General features: G+C 38.2%; 1 protein-coding gene across 1 annotated transcript in view; it reads left to right on the top strand.

Annotated features, from left to right (window-relative positions):
• Positions 1-19,145, top strand: part of LOC110162295 (sorbin and SH3 domain-containing protein 1) — a 125,880-nt gene that overhangs the window by 47,511 nt on the left and 59,224 nt on the right. The window contains 6 exon segments of the mRNA XM_055162595.1: positions 56-116; positions 1,496-1,570; positions 4,433-4,468; positions 5,434-5,533; positions 12,502-12,616; positions 16,805-16,888. Of these exon segments, the coding sequence (XP_055018570.1) occupies positions 56-116; positions 1,496-1,570; positions 4,433-4,468; positions 5,434-5,533; positions 12,502-12,616; positions 16,805-16,888 (471 nt within the window).

Below are 19,145 nucleotides of genomic sequence, written 5' to 3' on the forward strand. Positions count from 1 at the left end.
TGATTATTCTTAGTTCATGCTGAGTCACTTATATGTTTGTTTCTTCTCACTGCAGAACACTGACAAATCCAAAGACTGGTATAAGAGCATGTTCAAGCAAATACACAAGATCCCAGGTAAGTTATAACATTTACTTTTTATTTTATAAGATAGTGGTTCTCAAACTTGTGGTGTAAAATTGTAATTGGTCGGCTATAATGATTTTTGAGGCCTAAATTAATCCTGGTATACTTTTCGGTTTTGGTTTAGTCCTTGATTTCTCTTTGTAATTCACTTAAATAGAGATGAGTTCTGGTTTAGACTCTCATTTTAATCCAAAATTCTGCCTGGTTCTTCCTAAATTTCAACCCTGTTCAGTGCCTGGTCCAGTTTAATCTAGTTTTGATGTAGTCCTGATTTAGTCCAGGTTCAACCCTCATGTAGTTGAACCTGGACTAAATCAGGTTTAGTCCAGGACTAAAATTTGCCTGGTTTGGTCCTTAATCAGGGTTTAGTCCCAATTTTACTTTTAGTTTAGTTTGGACCTGGATTAGTCAAGATATAATTCTAGTTTAGTTCTGGTTTAAGTCCTGCTATATAGTCCTAGTGTAGACCTGTTTTATTAGACCTGGTTCAGATTATGTTTAAGTGTTCTGTTCAAGTCCTGGTTTAGTCTTGGTCTAGTCCAGATTTAGGGCATGTGTAGGGCATGTTTTAGGGCATGAGACTAGACTCAGAATTTAACTAGACCTAGAACTAGACCAGGATTATACCAAGACTAGAGCATGATCAAATTAAATCAGTATCCTGAAGACCAGATAATGTTAAGTGCACCCTTAGGACCAGGTTTAGTCCTTGTTTAGTCCCAAATTGATGTTGTAGTCCTGGTTTAGTCCAGGTTCAACCCTCATATAGTCCTGTTTTTGCCTGGTTTTGTCCTTAGTCAGACTTTAGTCACAATTTTACTCTTACTTTAGTTGGGACCTGGATTAGTCAAGACATAATTCTAGTTAAGTTCTGGTTTAAGTCCTGATGTAAACCTGTATTATTAGACATGGTTCAGATTAAGTTTAAGTGCCCTGTTCCAGTCCGGGTTTAGTCCTGGTCTAGCCCAGATTTAGGGCATGTTTACACTTGCACATAAAAACTGTGACTGAAGTGGGACTAGACTCAGAACTTAACCTGAACTAGACCAGGACTATACCAAGACTAGAGCATGATCGAATCAAGTCAGCATCCTGAAGACCATATAATGTTAAGTGCACCTTTAGGACCAGGTTTAGTCCCAAATGCATGTAGTCATTGTGCAAGTGTGAACCCCCTCAATCCTGGTTTAGTCGTAGTTTGTAACTCCAATTTTAGTCATCAAATAGTCCCAAAAACGAATTCTCTACTTTGGTATGAAATGTTTGCAGACCATTATTCCCCAACATTGATGTATGTCCACCTCATGCTTGTGTCTTGTGTGTTGTTGTTGATCATTGTGTGCTCTGTCTCCCATCACTGCTGACCTCAGAGCGCACTGAGGAAAACCCTTACCGCCCCACCTACATTTTCCCCGAGAACTATGACATTCAGGTCAAATGCAAAGGTATCCCGCGGCAACATAAAGGTATCCCGCGGCAAAGCAAGTAACGCTGATGCTGGCTTCACTAACCGCAGCCGCCCGGGCGCTTTCAAATACTCCAGTGTCATCGTCATCCACTAAATTTACTCACGAGCACTGGAAGTATTTGAAAGGATTTGACTAAAAACTGTTAGTGTGCTGTTTAACTCTGAGCTGTTTCGACGCTGCAAGATCTGTGTACAATATTTGAAGTTTGATCAAGGTTTATCAAGTAAAACAGGAAAAAAATAGAGTCCTTGTATGTAACATTATCTGACTTCTCTCTAGTTTCATTTAAAAGTCCTATAGTACACAAAAGTGATTCTTGTGAGCTTTAAGCCAGTTTTTCCCAAACATTTTTTCTGGAGACCCATATTTTAAAAGTCACAAAATAAAGGTGGATTTGACCATTATTGAACATTAATGAGGATATTTTATTGTCGACTGAGTATCACTCAGTAATTGAACCAGCAATAAAAGGTATCCATAAGTTTCCTGAAGTCCACTGACCTTTGCTAATTTATCACCTTTTTTTTGGACAATCAAGCAAGCATTTCTCAACTTTAGCTGCAGGAACACTCATTCAGGGCAGGCAGATAGAATTTGCTTACTCACTAGCTCTCTCATGTGTCAGAACTGTATATTGCAAATCTACATACAGATTGTGACAAGGCGACCCAAAAAAAATCTCTTGTGACCCACCTGACAATCACGACTCAGTCTTTGGGAAACAGTGCTTTAAACCATGTTATAATGCTGTTACCTCCTCAAAAATATACCCGGAGTTGTGTTTTGTTTGAGGAATCCTTTATTGTTAGTCTGCCTACAGCTTCAAAGCTCAAAATTCTCTGTTCCACCTTGTGCTGTCATGTAGAAGTAGTTTTCAAGTTTCACCTTTTAAACTTTTGTTCAGTAGATATGCGGAGAGGAAGGGAGGATAAGGGGGGAGAGTCCAGTAGTTTGTAAAAGAAGATGGGAGAGAGGGAGTTAGAAGATAGGATCAGAGGGAAGGAGAGAGAGAGAGAGAGAGGTCTGTGAATGAAGAGGGGAGAGAAAGAATGATACACAAATACAGAAAAGAGGGAGGAGAGGAAGAGAGAAGCAGACCATCGGACATAAAATGGAGAAGAAACAGGTCAAATGATAATGATGAGCAGCTTTTCAATATATTATAGTGTGTGTATTTGGACTGAACTGATTACAGAAGATTGGCCTTTCATTCCTGATACAGACGTTGTTGTTGTGTCCTTAGGCAACACATTTTATCCACTGTATATGTATCAATGTGCTAGTGTGCATTAAAGTGTATTATCATAGCAAAGAGTAAAAAAATATAAACGGTAATAATAAATTCCAGGGTCGAAACCAATCGAATGATTCTAGTGAAGGTGTATGAAGTTTAAAAACACAGTGGAGCACTTCCTGTGTTACTATATGATATCACAAGGTGGAGCGTTTTCAACTTGAGTGAAGAACTCAGCCTAAATATGCAGGATTTGTGTGTTAAACGTGTGAAAGAAACAAAACGAAACTCCAGGTCGCCTATGTTTTTAATTAGGAAACAACTTTATAACATAGATCAGAAAATTGCGTAATATAGGACTTTTAAATATGGGTGACAAGTGTATTTACAATATATTGGGACTTGAATCAAAGCTTGTAAAGTAAACTTAAAATATTGTAGATATGGTAGTAAGTGTAGTAAGTCATGCCATTAAAATATTTGAGATAAGTTTTATAGATAAGATAAGCTTACAGACTTCAGTTGCATGGATCTTGCAGTTATGACGCTTACTCATATAATAACTTATTTCATACTTACCTATTTCCTTTTAGTGCTAAAACCGGACAAAATAGTCATGAAAACGCTAAGATTTCTAAATATTTAAAGCTGCACTATGTAATATTTCTGGTGGAGAGTTTGCCACTTGTCTGTTTTCATGCTGATTTAATGTATGTTTTTTTTTTGTTTAAATGCAGTGAAGTTTAAATGCATTGTAATTTGTAACCAAAAAAAAAAAAAAAAAAGAATGCAAATGTTTTTATTGAAAAACATTTGCAATTGAAAGGCTAAATGCAAGAATACTCCACCAGAAAAGTTACAAAGAGCACAGAGAAGCAGAGGTCTAAACACAGGTGCACCAAAGTTTCTTTACAAGTGCATTTTGATTGCTAAAGTTTTGTAATTGAATAAATCAAGATACTCTGGTACATAACACAGAGAGGCAGAATTATTAAAAGCTGTAGTATCGCCTTTCTGCCACTGGGTGTCACTATAGTGTAGCGTATTAGAAGTAATGGTTCTGTTACGTTAAGAGAACAACAAATGTAGTTTCTTTTCCTGTTTTGATTTTTTATTTATAACACACTGTAGCAATATTACATTAATCAACTTTATTTCGAGATATCCAACACTATTAGAGTGAATTTACAGTTTCCTTCTCATTTTTGTAGCCATTTTTGTTTCTGAAGAAGACCAGGACAAACAGCATCCCTAGATTTTATTTACAGATCACTTTATAGACGGACAGATTCTCTCAGTTTTAAGATCAGAGCTTTTATATCTGCCTCGATGGTACATTTTATTGAGGCTGTGGCGCTTTTACAGTGCATTTCTGACGTGGGCCTTGATGTGTATCGATGCTTAGACCCTGTTTTAGCTCAGTAATGCTTCCAGGAAAAGCTTCTATTGACACATTTGTACTGAAGAAGCTGCTGTCCCGACTAATGGGCCAAACACTGTCAATAAGTGCTGTGATCGTCCTTAAATATTTAGTAGACGTTATAAATAAGGCAAGGATATAAAGTAATTACAATAAGTCATGCTAATAGTGTTGTCTCTTTCAGATGATGCCTCCACTCCATTTTCATATCTGGAGGAAGGTGAGTTTTGTAATGTTTAGCTTTACGATCCTGTCCATTTTTTTTTTTTTTCTGAATATACAAAGCATGATGCAACACAATACACTACAACTTCACAAACCTGATGCGACGTGCAGTAGTTTAATTAACGGGAAGCTTGTGATAGCTCTCTGAAGTACTGTCACCACGGAAAACAGAGAGAGAAGACTGAGCATCAAAAACTAAACAAAACTACATATTACATATTTTCAATACATTGTTTTGGGCAAATATAGCATTTTAAAAATTTTCATTAAGCTAGCATAATGATCTAAATATGTTATGTTTTAGCAATGAATACCCCAAGGAATTGTAATATCTGCTCTTTAAACTTAAGAGTGCCCTTATTGATTTATTTATTTGTTTGTTTGTTATCTTGCAAAAAAAAAAAAGTGACCTTCAACCATTTTCTCATACAGTGGTACAGAAGTATTTATTTAAATTAAAGGCAATTAAAGCTTTTCAATATCACAGTGTCCACCTTTGAGTTAAGCGTTATCTAGAACTACTTTCCCTAACTATTTCCCATGGTTTAATCTAATGTTAGTTAGTCAGCCCTAATTTATACCTGATATAGGTCAGGTTTAGATCTGGTGGTATTCTGTAAGCCAGATGTTAACTTGAGCACCACCAATGAGCACCACGTGACTACGGTAGTTAATTAATATGAAAACAAGACAAATAATATCATAATGTGTAACGTATTAAAACATTAGCTCATTGAATATATGAATGTATTTCGTTTAGATTTAGTCCTGCTTTGCTTCTGGTTTGGCCTTGCTTTACAGGGGGGACATTTCAACCTGGTTTGGTCTTTGCTTATTTTCTAATCATAAATTCATGATATACAACTAAAGGGATTTAACGGTCAAACCAGCTTAATGAGACAAATCCCTTCATCAGTGTTTTTAATGCTCTTGTTTGTGTTTGTGCTCTTGTGTTTAAAGCCAGGACCGTCCCGCGTTCTAAGAGTGACCAGCAGGTGGAGTCACGCAGTCGGACGCTGCCGGTGCCAACGCGCTCCTCTTCTCTGAACCCCACCAAACGGTCAGTGTTCTTTCTCATATTAACAAAAAAACTGCTTTTGATCCTCAAATGTTGAATCGTATCATTATTTGTTTGGGTTATGTTGCAGAAATTTTGCATATTAGTCGACTGCATTAAGTCCTTTCTTTCAAATGACAACGATAGCACCTTAACAGTTGAAAAAGGGCATCTCTTTTTAAAGCTATTGAATTAATTTGTGCTGACAGAGAAAACAATGAATTAAAAAATTCTACCAGAAAAATATAACCTTACCTCCACTGGAATTTTAATGTTATAAGGTAAAATACACTTTATTGTCCCTGTAGAGAAATTTTATGTTGTTGTGTTGTCATGGGATGATATGTTGTTATAGTCCATGTTGAGAAATGTAGTCTTATCTCCAAAGTAGGGGTGGAACATATATTGAAGAATGTATAATTTCACAATTGTTGTTTTGTACATTTTAGAGTACGTTTTCATTAAGTCACACAGGCTATGATGATTGGCAGCAGCCGTTATCTATAAGAGTCAAATTTAACTTTGTTTGGAGTTTCATCTGGTGCTTTCATCTCATGTTGCATTGAGGGACTTGTAAATGTTAACTTGTAAACATAAACAAACTATTCATACTATTCTCATAAATACTCTGTGTATCCTGTTTCAAAACGATACGGCTCCTTCCCATTCCTCAGTAGCACAACATAGTCCTTTGGGATTTGTGTGTAAACCTTGACCTGGGCAGCACTGATGGTCTAGGAAGATCTAATGACAAGATCAGTCATTAATCAGCTAATATTTCAGATTATCTAGGTCACAATAAAATCTTGAATCTGTTTTGAGAAGCAGAGGGAAGCACTTTGTGGATAGGAGAGATGTCAGTGCTGGACAAAAGTTTGATCTCTTCGCTTGTTTCGGTGTTGTGATGTTCGACCTTTTCCCGCCCTCTTTCAGTGAGAGCCGTCCTAGACTGATGTGTAGAACTCAATACAGACTGGGACGTGTGGTGTGTATGAATGTGGTGTCTGTGAGAGGAGTTTAGTGATGGTCAGAGGGGCCGATGGCACAGATTGGCAGCCTCGCGTCTACCGCAGCTAAAATGAATGCTTTATATAAATATCAATCTGACAAGGGGTTTTATCTGGTTGCTTATGTCACTATAACTTTACTTTTCCTTTGAGAAAGCTTGATTTAATAAAGGTAGTGGCATACAAGAAGAATGGTAACATGTTAATAGTTTCTTTTTTCAGACCAAGAGTTTGTTTTCCTGATAGTTTGGAGTGCTCACTAGTGGTCTTCCTCAGAGTGGTCACGTGATGTTGCTGTGATGTGTCCAGTCAGCTGATGTTTTGGTGCTGTCTTCCTACTAGAGGAGGCAGGATGACAGAATATAGGACAGAACGTGAGAAGGAAACAGCAAAGGCGTGGGCACAAGCAACAAAACACAAAGCAGAACAGGAACGACTCAAATCTGCCATTTCTTATACTGTAAAAGAGAGAACCACATTATGGACTGGGACGGAGCAAACATCATTGGGACAGAGGAAAACAAACATTGTCACTGGACTAAAGAGGCAATTGAAATGCGGAAATGTGCCCATGGGACAATAAACCGGGACGACAGGGGCTTTTTTACTCTCACACACCTGGGATACTGTCCTGAGGAAGTCGGACTGCAGACGGTGCTGTCATCCTGCCTCCTCTAGTAGGAAGACAGCGCCAAAACCACATCAGTCCTGTCCTTTAGCAACTCCACTGGTGCCCTACACAATACCGCATTCAATAAAAGGTGCTCCTCATCACCTACAAGTCCCTCCCCATCTCACTGACTTCCTCCATCTGCACTGTCCCACCCGCCGCCTTAGATCAGCTGACACCATCCTCCTCACTCCCCTCATCAGGAAAAAGCACTGGGCCATGGGGGATCGAGCCTTCACTGCTGCCACCTTCTCCCTCTGGAACTCACTCCCACAATCCATCAGGAACTTGGACTCATTGCAGCACTTCAAATCACTTGTTCAAACTGGCATTCCCTACATGATTCCCCCAATTTCTACAATGTTACTTCTTATTTGTTTGTAAAGCGTCTTTGAGTGTCCAAAAAAGTACTATTTAAGTCCAATGTATTATTATTATTTTTATTAAAACCTGTATAAATCAGCTGACCAGACACATCACAGCAACATCACGTGACCACTCTCAGGAAGACCGCAGGGAGCTGTCGAAACTGTCAGGTATGAAAACAAAATCTAGGTCTGAAAAAATAAACTAATAACATAAATGATCGGAAGACCAAATGAACCTCACTGGACGAATGGTAACATGGTTTAGTCCTGGTTTTGTCCTGGTTTTGTCCTGGTTTTGCCCTCCTCTTGCTCCTCCTGCCTCTGTCCACATTGCGAGCTGTGACAGGGGCAGGTCCCTTTGCACTGGGGGCGGCCTGATGGAGCGGAGCAGGTGATGGAGGATAAACTGCTGCTCATCACAGGCCTGTACACTGCACACTGAGCTCTGACCTCTGACCTCTGCACATGTCTGAAAAGATGAACCGCCACACTGCAAGGGCTGATGGGTAATTTTACAGTCACAAGGACATAGACAGGCAGCCTGCAGAAAAGAACAGTATACAACAGAACTGTATAGACAAATAGGCGTCGCTTTACTTTAGACCCAGTTTTAGTCCTGGTTTATGATGGTACCACATCAATGCAGCCTCAGATCACCCAATAAATATAATTATCTTTGTAATTTTAAGTTTATGTTTGGGTTAGTCCTGATATGGGTCTTAAAGGGGCTCTGTTTTTGAGATGCAGTGGCTTTCCTGGAATCTTCCATAGTAAGGTATTAAACTTGGCTTTCATATTTACAGATGTTTTTGTAGGTTATGAAAAAATATCTTGGAAAAATCTGATGTGTGTGATGTGTATTTTTGTCTCCATCGAGTTGTAGGGAGTATTATCTGTTACATAAGAGTGAGTTGTATAGTTGTAGGGACTATTATTTGTTACATAAGGTCAAGTTGTTGTACAGTTGTAGGGAGTATTATCTGTTACATAAGGTCAAGTTGTTGTACAGTTGTAGGGAGTATTATCTGTTACATAAGAGTGAGTTGTTGTACAGTTGTAGGGAGTATTATCTGTTACATAGGGGTGAGTTGTTGTACAGTTGTAGGGAGTATTATCTGTTACATAATAGTGAGTTGTATAGTTGTAGGGAGTATTATCTGTTACATAAGGGTGAGTTGTTGTGCAGTTGTAGGGAGTATTATCTGTTACATAAGGGTGAGTTGTTGTACAGTTGTAGGGAGTATTATCTGTTACATAATAGTGAGTTGTATAGTTGTAGGGAGTATTATCTGTTACATAGGGGTGAGTTGTTGTACAGTTGTAGGGAGTATTATCTGTTACATAGGGGTGAGTTGTTGTACAGTTGTAGGGAGTATTATCTGTTACATAATAGTGAGTTGTATAGTTGTAGGGAGTATTATCTGTTACATAAGGGCGAGTTGTTGTGCAGTTGTAGGGAGTATTATCTGTTACATAAGGGTGAGTTGTTGTACAGTTGTAGGGAGTATTATGTGTTACATGAGGGTGAGTTGTTGTACAGTTGTAGGGAGTATTATCTGTTACATAATAGTGAGTTGTATAGTTGTAGGGAGTATTATCTGTTACATAATAATGAGTTGTATAGTTGTAGGGAGTATTATCTGTTACATAATAGTGAGTTGTTGTACAGTTGTAGGGAGTATTATCTGTTACATGAGGGTGAGTTGTTGTACAGTTGTAGGGAGTATTATCTGTTACATGAGGGTGAGTTGTTGTACAGTTGTAGGGAGTATTATCTGTTACATAATAGTGAGTTGTATAGTTGTAGGGAGTATTATCTGTTACATAATAGTGAGTGGTATAGTTGTAGGGAGTATTATCTGTTACATGGGGGTGAGTTGTTGTACAGTTGTAGGGAGTATTATCTGTTACATAATAGTGAGTTGTATAGTTGTAGGGAGTATTATCTGTTACATGGGGGTGAGTTGTTGTACAGTTGTAGGGAATATTATCTGTTACATGAGGGTGAGTTGTTGTACAGTTGTAGGGAGTATTATCTGTTACATGAGGGTGAGTTGTTGTACAGTTGTAGGGAGTATTATCTGTTACATAATAGTGAGTTGTATAGTTGTAGGGAGTATTATCTGTTACATAATAGTGAGTGGTATAGTTGTAGGGAGTATTATCTGTTACATGGGGGTGAGTTGTTGTACAGTTGTAGGGAGTATTATCTGTTACATGAGGGTGAGTTGTTGTACAGTTGTAGGGAGTATTATCTGCAGCCTATAATACGGTAACATAGATGTCACTGAAGCAGAAGTTCTCAAAGTAGACGTCAGGGGTCAGGACCTCTCTGGGGGTCAAAGGGCACATACCTACATAAGGGTGAGTTGTTGTACAGTTGTAGGGAGTATTATCAGTTACATAAGGGTGATTGAGTTGCACAGTAGGAAGGAGTATTATCTCTTACATAAGGATGAGTTGTACAGTTGTAGGGAGTATTATGTGTTACGTAAGGTCGAGTTGTACAGTTGTAGGGAATATTATCTGCAGCCTGTAATACAGTAACATAGACGTCACTGAAGCAGAAGTCCTCAAAGTGGAGGTCAAGGGTCAGGACTTCGCTGGGGGTCAAAGGCCACTAAGCTGAGTGATTTTATGAGCACACAGAACTGGACTGAAATAACAATAAGTATGACCACATTACATATTTTACTGCTAGAAACGATTATTATAATTGACAGGGAATTAATAAAACATGATAACATCAGCTGCAAATTATCAATAGTATCAACATTTCTCTAGGGTGTGATGCCAACTGTAGGTACTGATTTAACTGAGGCTTGTTAGACTTTAATCTGAGCTTTATTTTAACAACCTGACCAGAAAAAACTGCCTTAGTTGGAACTCACTGAAGAGAAAACATGTACATATGGAAAAACAGTCTCATGGATGATTGTGTTTTCAACCAGGCATCTGAACTTTTGCTGAAGGGGATCAATAAAGTATTTCTCTGTCTTATATTGACACACAGAAGCAGATTCTGTTTCTCCAGTTCTTATGACAGTGGACAATGCTCCCCTGTTGTTGTCTATAATTGCATTAATCCTCCACAGACAGTTTGCTCGATAGCTGTTTCCTGTGTTTGTGAGTGGGCGGGCCTAAATGACAGATAAACTATGCTTGAGTGTCTGTGAAAGGAAAATATGTGCAAAGGGAGAGAGTGACGTCAGACCTATTCAACGCTCTTTTAAAATACAATGGACAATACAGTGCAGGCTGCTGTCTCAAAGGAGGGTCATCAGGAGACTTTGAGGACACCATGTTTTTCTCAAATTATCCTCAAGTAAAACTCAGATGAATAAGTAGTACAAGACAGATGTAGACTATTATAGTTTTAACTTCACACACATTCACAAATACTTGGTCTGTGGTGGATAAACAAAAAAGTACAAAGTTAAATAACTGCTCAAGAAAACACAACAGGTCCAAATATGCACTGGTGGAAAGAGTTTGAACATGTGCACTTTTGTAAAAGTACAGTGTTGCTGCCAAAATTGGAAAAAGTATGCATGAAAAATACTAGCCTGGTTCATCAGCCGGTTTTACTTCATGGAAACCATCTGACCTCGCAGCATTAGAATTTGTTCGCTCGATGGTAGGTGGGTGCTTTTTTTATTTAACCAGTCGCTGCTATTTGGTCGTCACGTATGTAATGTGCCACTAACGGAGCTAAGTGGTATATTAAGCTTTTCCCAAATCCCGTAGGAAGAAGGGCAATAACGTCTTTCCCCTTGATAAAATTCACCAAACATTGTATTTGTTCCGGCTTTAAATACTCAATCTCGGGAATCGTTGCCAACACAGAATGTATGGCTCTTCTCTGATTGACTGGTGCCTGAACTCGCACTTTCGGGGTTTTTGCAAACCATCAAGTGTATTCTATTCCTGACCTAGTTGCTGGATAGATATAAAACTTAGTGGAGGCACTAGGTGGCGCCAGCCTGGCTAAATAAAACTTGATCAGTTAGCTGTGCATTTTGACAATTGGGACATACAAGGAAATTCTCAGTAACTTAATCACTTGAAATTAGGTAAATCCAATTACGTGACTACAAACTACTTCATGCCCCATTGCGTAACATTTCAGCCAATTAATAAAAGCACTGAGGTAATTATGGGTGTCCGTCACCAGGTAAAGTTACAGGTCAGGTTTCTGGAGAGGTAAGCCCACAATCGAAAAGCGCATTTATTTTCCAAGTTTTTTTTCACCAATAAAAACATCCCTAATTATTTATTATTTATGTGTATATTTATTTTGGGCAAGTAAGAAATTTGCATTCTTTTACAATGGAACATATAACATTAGTGAAATCATAGCAGAAATAACAGGGAAAAAAATTGTCCAAAAAGGAGTGGGAAGAAGAAAAATAAATAAATTATATAAATTCTTTCATTTTAGTCTATGAATCTAAAATGTTACACAGTTGGAATTTAAGATGTAGCAATTCTGGAGTTATCATTATCGTTATTCTAATGAATCATGGAATTTGTTCCCATATTTCATCTAATTCTGTGTATGAATCCCAGCCCAAATTGCTCCCTTTTTTCGCTAAACAATTTTTTTTATTTTGCAAGATTTTGTGTTTCCATTCATTCTCCTCTTCTTTTTTCTCAATGGAACAGACTGGAGCTCTGTGTGTTGTCAATGGCTGCAATCTTGTTTACTTGATCACATTACTGATTTTTTTTCTGAACCACAAATTGTATTCTGCTTCATTCATTCACATCACCATTAGCTGTGGACTTCACCGGCCTTGGCGAGGGCAGGGGCTGCATCTTTAGATTAAAAATGTGGTTGCCATGGAGACGACTTGATAATCCTCCCTCTCTCTCTCTCCTGTTTCTCTCTCCTGTTTCTCTCTCTCTTTCTATTCCTCTTCATAGGAACGAGTGGCAGCCTCCAGACAAAAAGGTAGACACCAGGAAGTACCGCGCCGAGCCGAAAAGCATCTTCGACTACGAACCGGGCAAATCCTCTGTTTTGAAACTGGAGAGAACGGTATGCTCACATCTGCTTTTGCTACCCATTTATTTACGTTACATTTGTGCATGACATGTTAGCCGCGTGCTAGCCACCTTGTCACCCATGCACCTTACGCCACACACACCCACCCGCTCCTCAGTCATCTCGGACAGCGTACAGGGCGACGTATGTGCAGCTAAATTGCCACATTCCTGGAAGGTGTCCCATTGCGGTGACAGATGATCTCGCCTAAAGGGGGGTAAACCAGCCAATATCGCTTTCAGGCACCGCCATTGTCTTTGCCCATTTTCACTTTAAGGTTATTGGACTAGATCGGATCACATGTACAATACAATACAGGGCGGCTTAGTGAAATGCTTTCTCTTCGTGTGCAGTTAAAAAGTGGTTAAGATTCTGTGGCTGGTCCCAGAAGGAAGCCTGCAGTCTCCACCTATGGGGAATTTGTCATATTGATATTCTAGAAAATGCGGTGTTATTATAAAGCCTTTCAGTTGTCCTGTATATCAATATATGTAATCAAACAGGAACATTTTGCACTATTCTTGGTCAAATTGTGTATTTTAATTTGTCCATTTATGTTGATTTGATTAGACTTAGACTTAGACAAACTTTATTGATCCAAAAAGGAAATTAATTGGACACAGCAGCTCACACATCACAATAAATATAATAACAAAGAGCAAAAATATAAATTGGTGGTAATAATAAATTCTAAATAAGTAGCAAAAAAGACAGCAATAGACAGGTGTCAAAAAAGATATGATTGATTGTATATAATGTATATGTACAAGTCAAAATAAAATAGAAAAAAAAGTAGTAAAATATAAAATCACAGCTTTATACAAGAGGTTATATCAGGGGTGGGCAAACTTTTTGACTCATGGGCCACAAATTGTTCTAAAATTTGACCCAAGGGCCGTACCAAGAGCAGATGGATTGAGTTTTTTTGGTAATCCACCTCATAAGAGAACAAAATAACATGGGTTATGTAGAAAACATCCCATGTTATTGAAATATCCCATAACTGAAAATCATTAAATTAAAAAGATTAAAGGGCAGTAGTTTGCCCACCCCTGGGTTATAGGATGGTGCACAACTTTTCCAGTGAGGGGCACGCAATCTGCTGTCTCCATGGTTTTGCTTGGCCTGTATGTTCTACAATATAGCATTGAACAGATCTATTTTGAGTATACAGGTGGTGTATTGCTCAAAAATACTTTAAAAAAACAAGCATTTATATTGGCCTCTTCTCTGATCTGACCCGTAACTTGGGTTGCCGGCTATTGTCTCCATTGAGATAAATTAATAATAATGCATTAGTGTTATGTAGCGTTTTTCCAGTCACTTTACAATTTTGTGCATTATTCATTCACTCCAAAAGCTACTATGGTAACCACAGCTACCCTGGGGCAGACAGCCGGAAGCAAGGCTGTCAGTCTGCTCCATCAGCTGCTCCGAAAACTACTCACGCACACACAACTTTCATACTAGGCAATGTGGGTAAAGTGTCTTGCCTAAGGACACAACAGCAGTTTTGCCATTGGATGAAAATTAAATGTCATATTGTGGAACATCCCAGCCAAAGCAATAACATCTCCATAGAGACGAGGGTGAGAAATTATCCACCAGGAAAATCACATTGTGCACCTTTAATGTTTATTTATTCAGAAAATTCAGTTTAATTGCCAGCCCTCATGCCCAGGAGTTCATTTGGCCGTCGCACAGTAGCTCAGTGCAGTAATTAAAGCCTCATTATGTAATGTTTCTGACGCACACGGAGCTGTAGATTGTGTTAGTCCAGATCTGGCTTGGTCCCATCATTTGTTAAAAGGAAGTCTGTCTCAGTTCATCCCAGGATCACAGTCTATCAGGGGCCAGTTTATTTCCATTAAGAACTCATTTACTCTGGGTCACTGGGCTATTATAATTCTCTATATAGACCTGTCAAAATACATTCCAACCACTATATACTGCTGCAGAAAATATCAGGATAAATGAGCATTTTGAAAGTACTTTGAGACACTAAATCAATAAGCCTAAAGAAGGATGATCCCTCTAAACAGTTTTTAAATGTACAATATTTTTATACAGTAGGATGAAACACAGTTAGTATCTAGTATTGAACCAGATAAATTCTGTTTTTGTGTTTTACCCTCTACCTTCAAATCTTATTGTATTCCCCACTCATACAAAGCAAAGGTTTAAACTATAAATACTGAGCTTCAAAAATATGTTTCTAACTCTTGCTTAGAATAAGTAAATAAGTCACAATTTTGATCATTTTTGACTTTCAATTCATCAAATTTTTCTGTAATTATTTGATTGCCATGAAAAATGACCAACTTAACATTTATGCTTCAGTTTTGATGTTTTACGATTGTATTGAAACTGAGACATGAGTTTATTTAAAGTTAACATTTAAAGAGGAATATGGCAATTGGTGCAGATTTCTGAAATTGGTCCATGTAAAGTTTAGAGCTTCTGTGACCTTTTGAGCTGAAGGCCAAATGAATGTAAAATCTATGAAACACTTGTCAGGGTTAGGCCTCTGACTCAAGAGGCTTCTGTCTGACATCTGCTTCTGCTCCATTTGCATTTATCAATAGGTCAATATTCCAATACTCTGTGCTGGAGCAAATTACACACGGTTTCTTTATTATTCAGATCTCTAGAAGTATGGCACCGAAGCACATCTAATCTCCATACTGATATGTATTGGGGACAAGCAAAACTAATTTGGCAACTTGTACTTTGATACACTTTACGCTATTTAAACAAAACATTTGAACATATTGTTCTTTACTTCCTGTACACTGGTCTATTGTTACAATCTTTGCAGTATTTCAACCAAACACACCCATTTCCAGTAAATCAAAACATGACTCAGAATTCCTTTTAGTTAGGCCTATTTTCACTTTGTTTTCTTGATGAACAATTGGATGCACTATTTGTCCAGGGGTGTGTTTACTTTGACTTGGTTTGGTCCTGGTTTGAGCCAATTTCTAATCTTGGATTTAGTCTTTTTTTAGTTCCTAGTTTAGTCCCATTTTAATTTTGAAGTTATAGGGGCTGATTGTATAGATTTGTAGCTGTTTTAAATTTCCACTTGTAGTTATTTTTTATTTACATCCATGAGCACGTACTTATAATCCCTCCATCCATCGTCCATGTATTCATGTTCCAGTCATATACTGTGGCTCGTGTGATTCGTATAAACTCATTTCACATCATTCATGAACTTGATAATGCTCTTGTCTTTTCTGTATCATACATTTGCTCCTGTTGCTGTCCTCCTGTTTCCATTATGACTGTTCTCATATTGTTCTCATCTGTGTGAATCCTCTCTCTCTCCCTCTGTGTGTCCGTCCGTCTCTCTCTCCCTCTCTCTCTCTCTCTCTCAATCTCTCTCTCTTTCCTCTGTCTATTTCTCTCTCTCTCTTTCTCTCTATTTTCCTCCCTCTGTCCTCTGTCTGTTTCTCTCTCTCTTTCGTTTGTCTCTCTCGTCTGTCTGTCTCTTGTCTGTCTCTTTCTCTCTCCTCTTCTCTTATGTTTCTCGCTTTCTCTGTTGCTATTCCTCTGTCTCTCCCTATCCCCCCTCTGTCTTCTCTTTCTTCTCTCTCTCTCTCTCTCTGTTTTTTTTATCTCTCTCGTCTGTCTCTATCTTCTCTCGCTCTCTCTCTCGCTCTTTCTCTGTCCTCTCTGTGTCTCTCCACTGGCTCTCTCTCTCTCTCTGTCTCTGTCTCTCTCTCTCTCTCTCTCTCTCTCTCTCTCTCTCTCTCTCTCTCTCTCTCTCTACTCTCTCTCTCTGTTTTCCTTGGTCTCTCGCGTCTGTCTCTATCTTCTCTCTCTGTCTGTCTGTTTGTCTCTCTCTCCTCTTTCTCCTTCCTCTCCTCTTCTGTCTCTTTCTTTCTCTGTTTCTATTCCTCGGTCTCTCCCTACCTCTCTCTCTGTGTCTGTCTCTCTCTATTTTCCTTGATCTCTCTTGTCTGTCTCTATCTTCTCTCTCTCCCCACCTGTTTGTTTCGCTCTCTCTCCCTCCTCTCCTTTCCTCTTCTGTCTCTCTCTTTCTCTGTCTCTATTCCTATCTCTCTCCCTACCTCTCTCTATCTCTCCTCCTCTCTGTCTGTTTCTCTCTCTCCTCTGTTTCTCCCCCTCCCTCTCTCCCCCTCTCCCTCTCTCCTCCTCTGTGCCATGCCTCTGTAGACTCAGGATGTAAGCCCAGACGTCATAGATTTAGAGAATGAGCCGTGGTATAAGTTCTTTTCTGAAATGGACTTTGACAAAGCGGTAAGTGTCTGCACAGGGACCCTCGTGTACTGCATGTGTAACGTTCATGTCACTCCCAACAACCCGTGTCTGTGTACTGTAGGCTGTCATGTATGTTCCTTTTAACCTGGCTGCTACATCATGCACACTATGTACAAATTATCTGTATTATAGTTTTATTAATATGAAGTAGAAATATTGAAGTCGAGGCTGATCATAACCCACATTTTAAGTGCCATATTTCAATGAATGCATGTTATAATGTGTTATGGCGTGTGAATAAATATTAAATCTAATATAATTTCTGTCATAGTGTGCATTGTATTAAGCTGTACAAGTTATGCACTGCAAAAAACTAAATATAGACAAGTTAAGATGACTTGAATTAAGAAAGTTTTATCATGATTTGAGTAAATTTCACTTGACAAGTAAAATTATGTGCAAGTGGAGCAAGGCTTTTTGTCCTTAAAATATGAAAATGCATCTTGCTACACAACAACAACTTTTGTACTTCAATATCTACAAATCTACAAAATCAAATGTTGCTTGAATTAAGAAAAACACATTTGCTCCTTTGGTAGATCATTTTACTTGCCAAGTTGAATAGACTCAAATGAAGTTAAATTTTCTTAATTTAAGTCATTTTAATTTACCTAAATATTGTTTTTTTTTTTCCAGTGTGACAATTGAGTGAAAAACACAGACATCTTTCCCATTCACAAATGCACAAAATTCAAACTGCTCTCCATAGACTGTATAAAAAACTGGACTAAGGTAATGTGACGTCACCCATAGTGTTCAGCTCCAGTCAAATAAAACTCACTGATTCTAGCAGTTAGTCCACAGTAGAAATAGGTATTTATTTACAGGTACGTACAAAATAGTGAAATAAAACACCAGGATCATGTAGAACGGGTTAATACGAACATTTTAAGAGGGGCGACAGAACGCAGTAACATCATGTCTTGTCAAAAATGAGTTAATGTCATTTTGGGGGTATTTCAGACCTCCTTTATCATGTGAATAAATATTGTGAAAAATTCTGAGCTCAGAATTGACCTTTAATCCTTATTTGTCAGTTCCTGTACTCTGCCTTTGTATCATGAGTCGTACAAAGACAAAAGGCAGTAACAGTGTATGTTTTGTTTGTGATCTAGTTAAAAAATATATTTTATTTTAAAATCCAACCTCTCACCTCATTCTTTTTGTTGCGGCCTTAGCACAGGGTCTTAACACATAAAATAAATATACCTTTGTATTCAATTATTCTTAAATTATCTTTAATGTGAAAGTATTTTGTGTATTTATTCATACTGTACATAAGATCATACCTGATACCTGATCAGCATTAAATAGGAAATCCAAAGGTCTTCTATATCATTTCAAACAAACACCATGATGACTCAACCTTGGTGAGGTTCTTATAATGGATGGAAGTCTTAGGAAAATCAAGCAAATAATGATCATATTAGTTCCTGCCTTTGCTTTTGCACGACTCCTTATTTTTGGCTCATGATACAAAGGCAGAGTACAGGAACTGACAAATAAGAGTCAAAGGTCAATTTTGAGCTCAGTATTTTTTGTATACAAATATTTCTTCATTATAGCAACTAGTTGTCAAATTTTGGGAGCCTTGCTTATTTAACTTTTGTCTGAACAAAACAGAAAGTCATTTTTCTCAGTTGCACACTCTGGCAAGTTAAGATCTTTTGCCTTTGTAGGGCAAAATTGGAAACAATCGATGGAGCTGGAAGTGCCCCTGTGAACACTTCCTATTTCGAACATGGCAGCCAGTGGGTTTTCTATGTCCACTTACATATACAGTCTATGTCTCCACCTAAATATTAAACGATGGGCAGTTCTGAATGTTACAATGTCACTTGAACCCGACCTATAATGACTTCCCTTTTCCCCATGCTGAATAATGCACATGAGCCTTCACATAAGCTGTCTGTAGCTGCTTGCATAAGAGAACGATGACTGACACTCACTTGGCCCATTAACAAGTACAAGGTTAATGAAAGCTATTTTTACCCTTAACTCCACAGAAGCTTTTCACATCATCTTTATATGCAAATGAAGAGACAGGTGCCTCCATAAATTGTGTACTTATGTAGTGACCTGACATTGCATTACATTTTACAAGAGGGACTATTTGTTTTGGTTTATAGTGTATCTTATGTGTCACTTTTACAACTGCATAGTCATCCAGGTTGGACACAGTGCTCTGAAATAGCTTATACAGCAGGAGAAGTCTAGACAACATTTTATTGGTGGT

Source organism: Boleophthalmus pectinirostris, unplaced genomic scaffold (genome assembly GCF_026225935.1).
Source record: "Boleophthalmus pectinirostris isolate CB_2022bp ecotype Guang Dong unplaced genomic scaffold, ASM2622593v1 HiC_scaffold_5, whole genome shotgun sequence".
NCBI classification, from domain to species: Eukaryota; Metazoa; Chordata; class Actinopteri; order Gobiiformes; family Gobiidae; genus Boleophthalmus; species Boleophthalmus pectinirostris.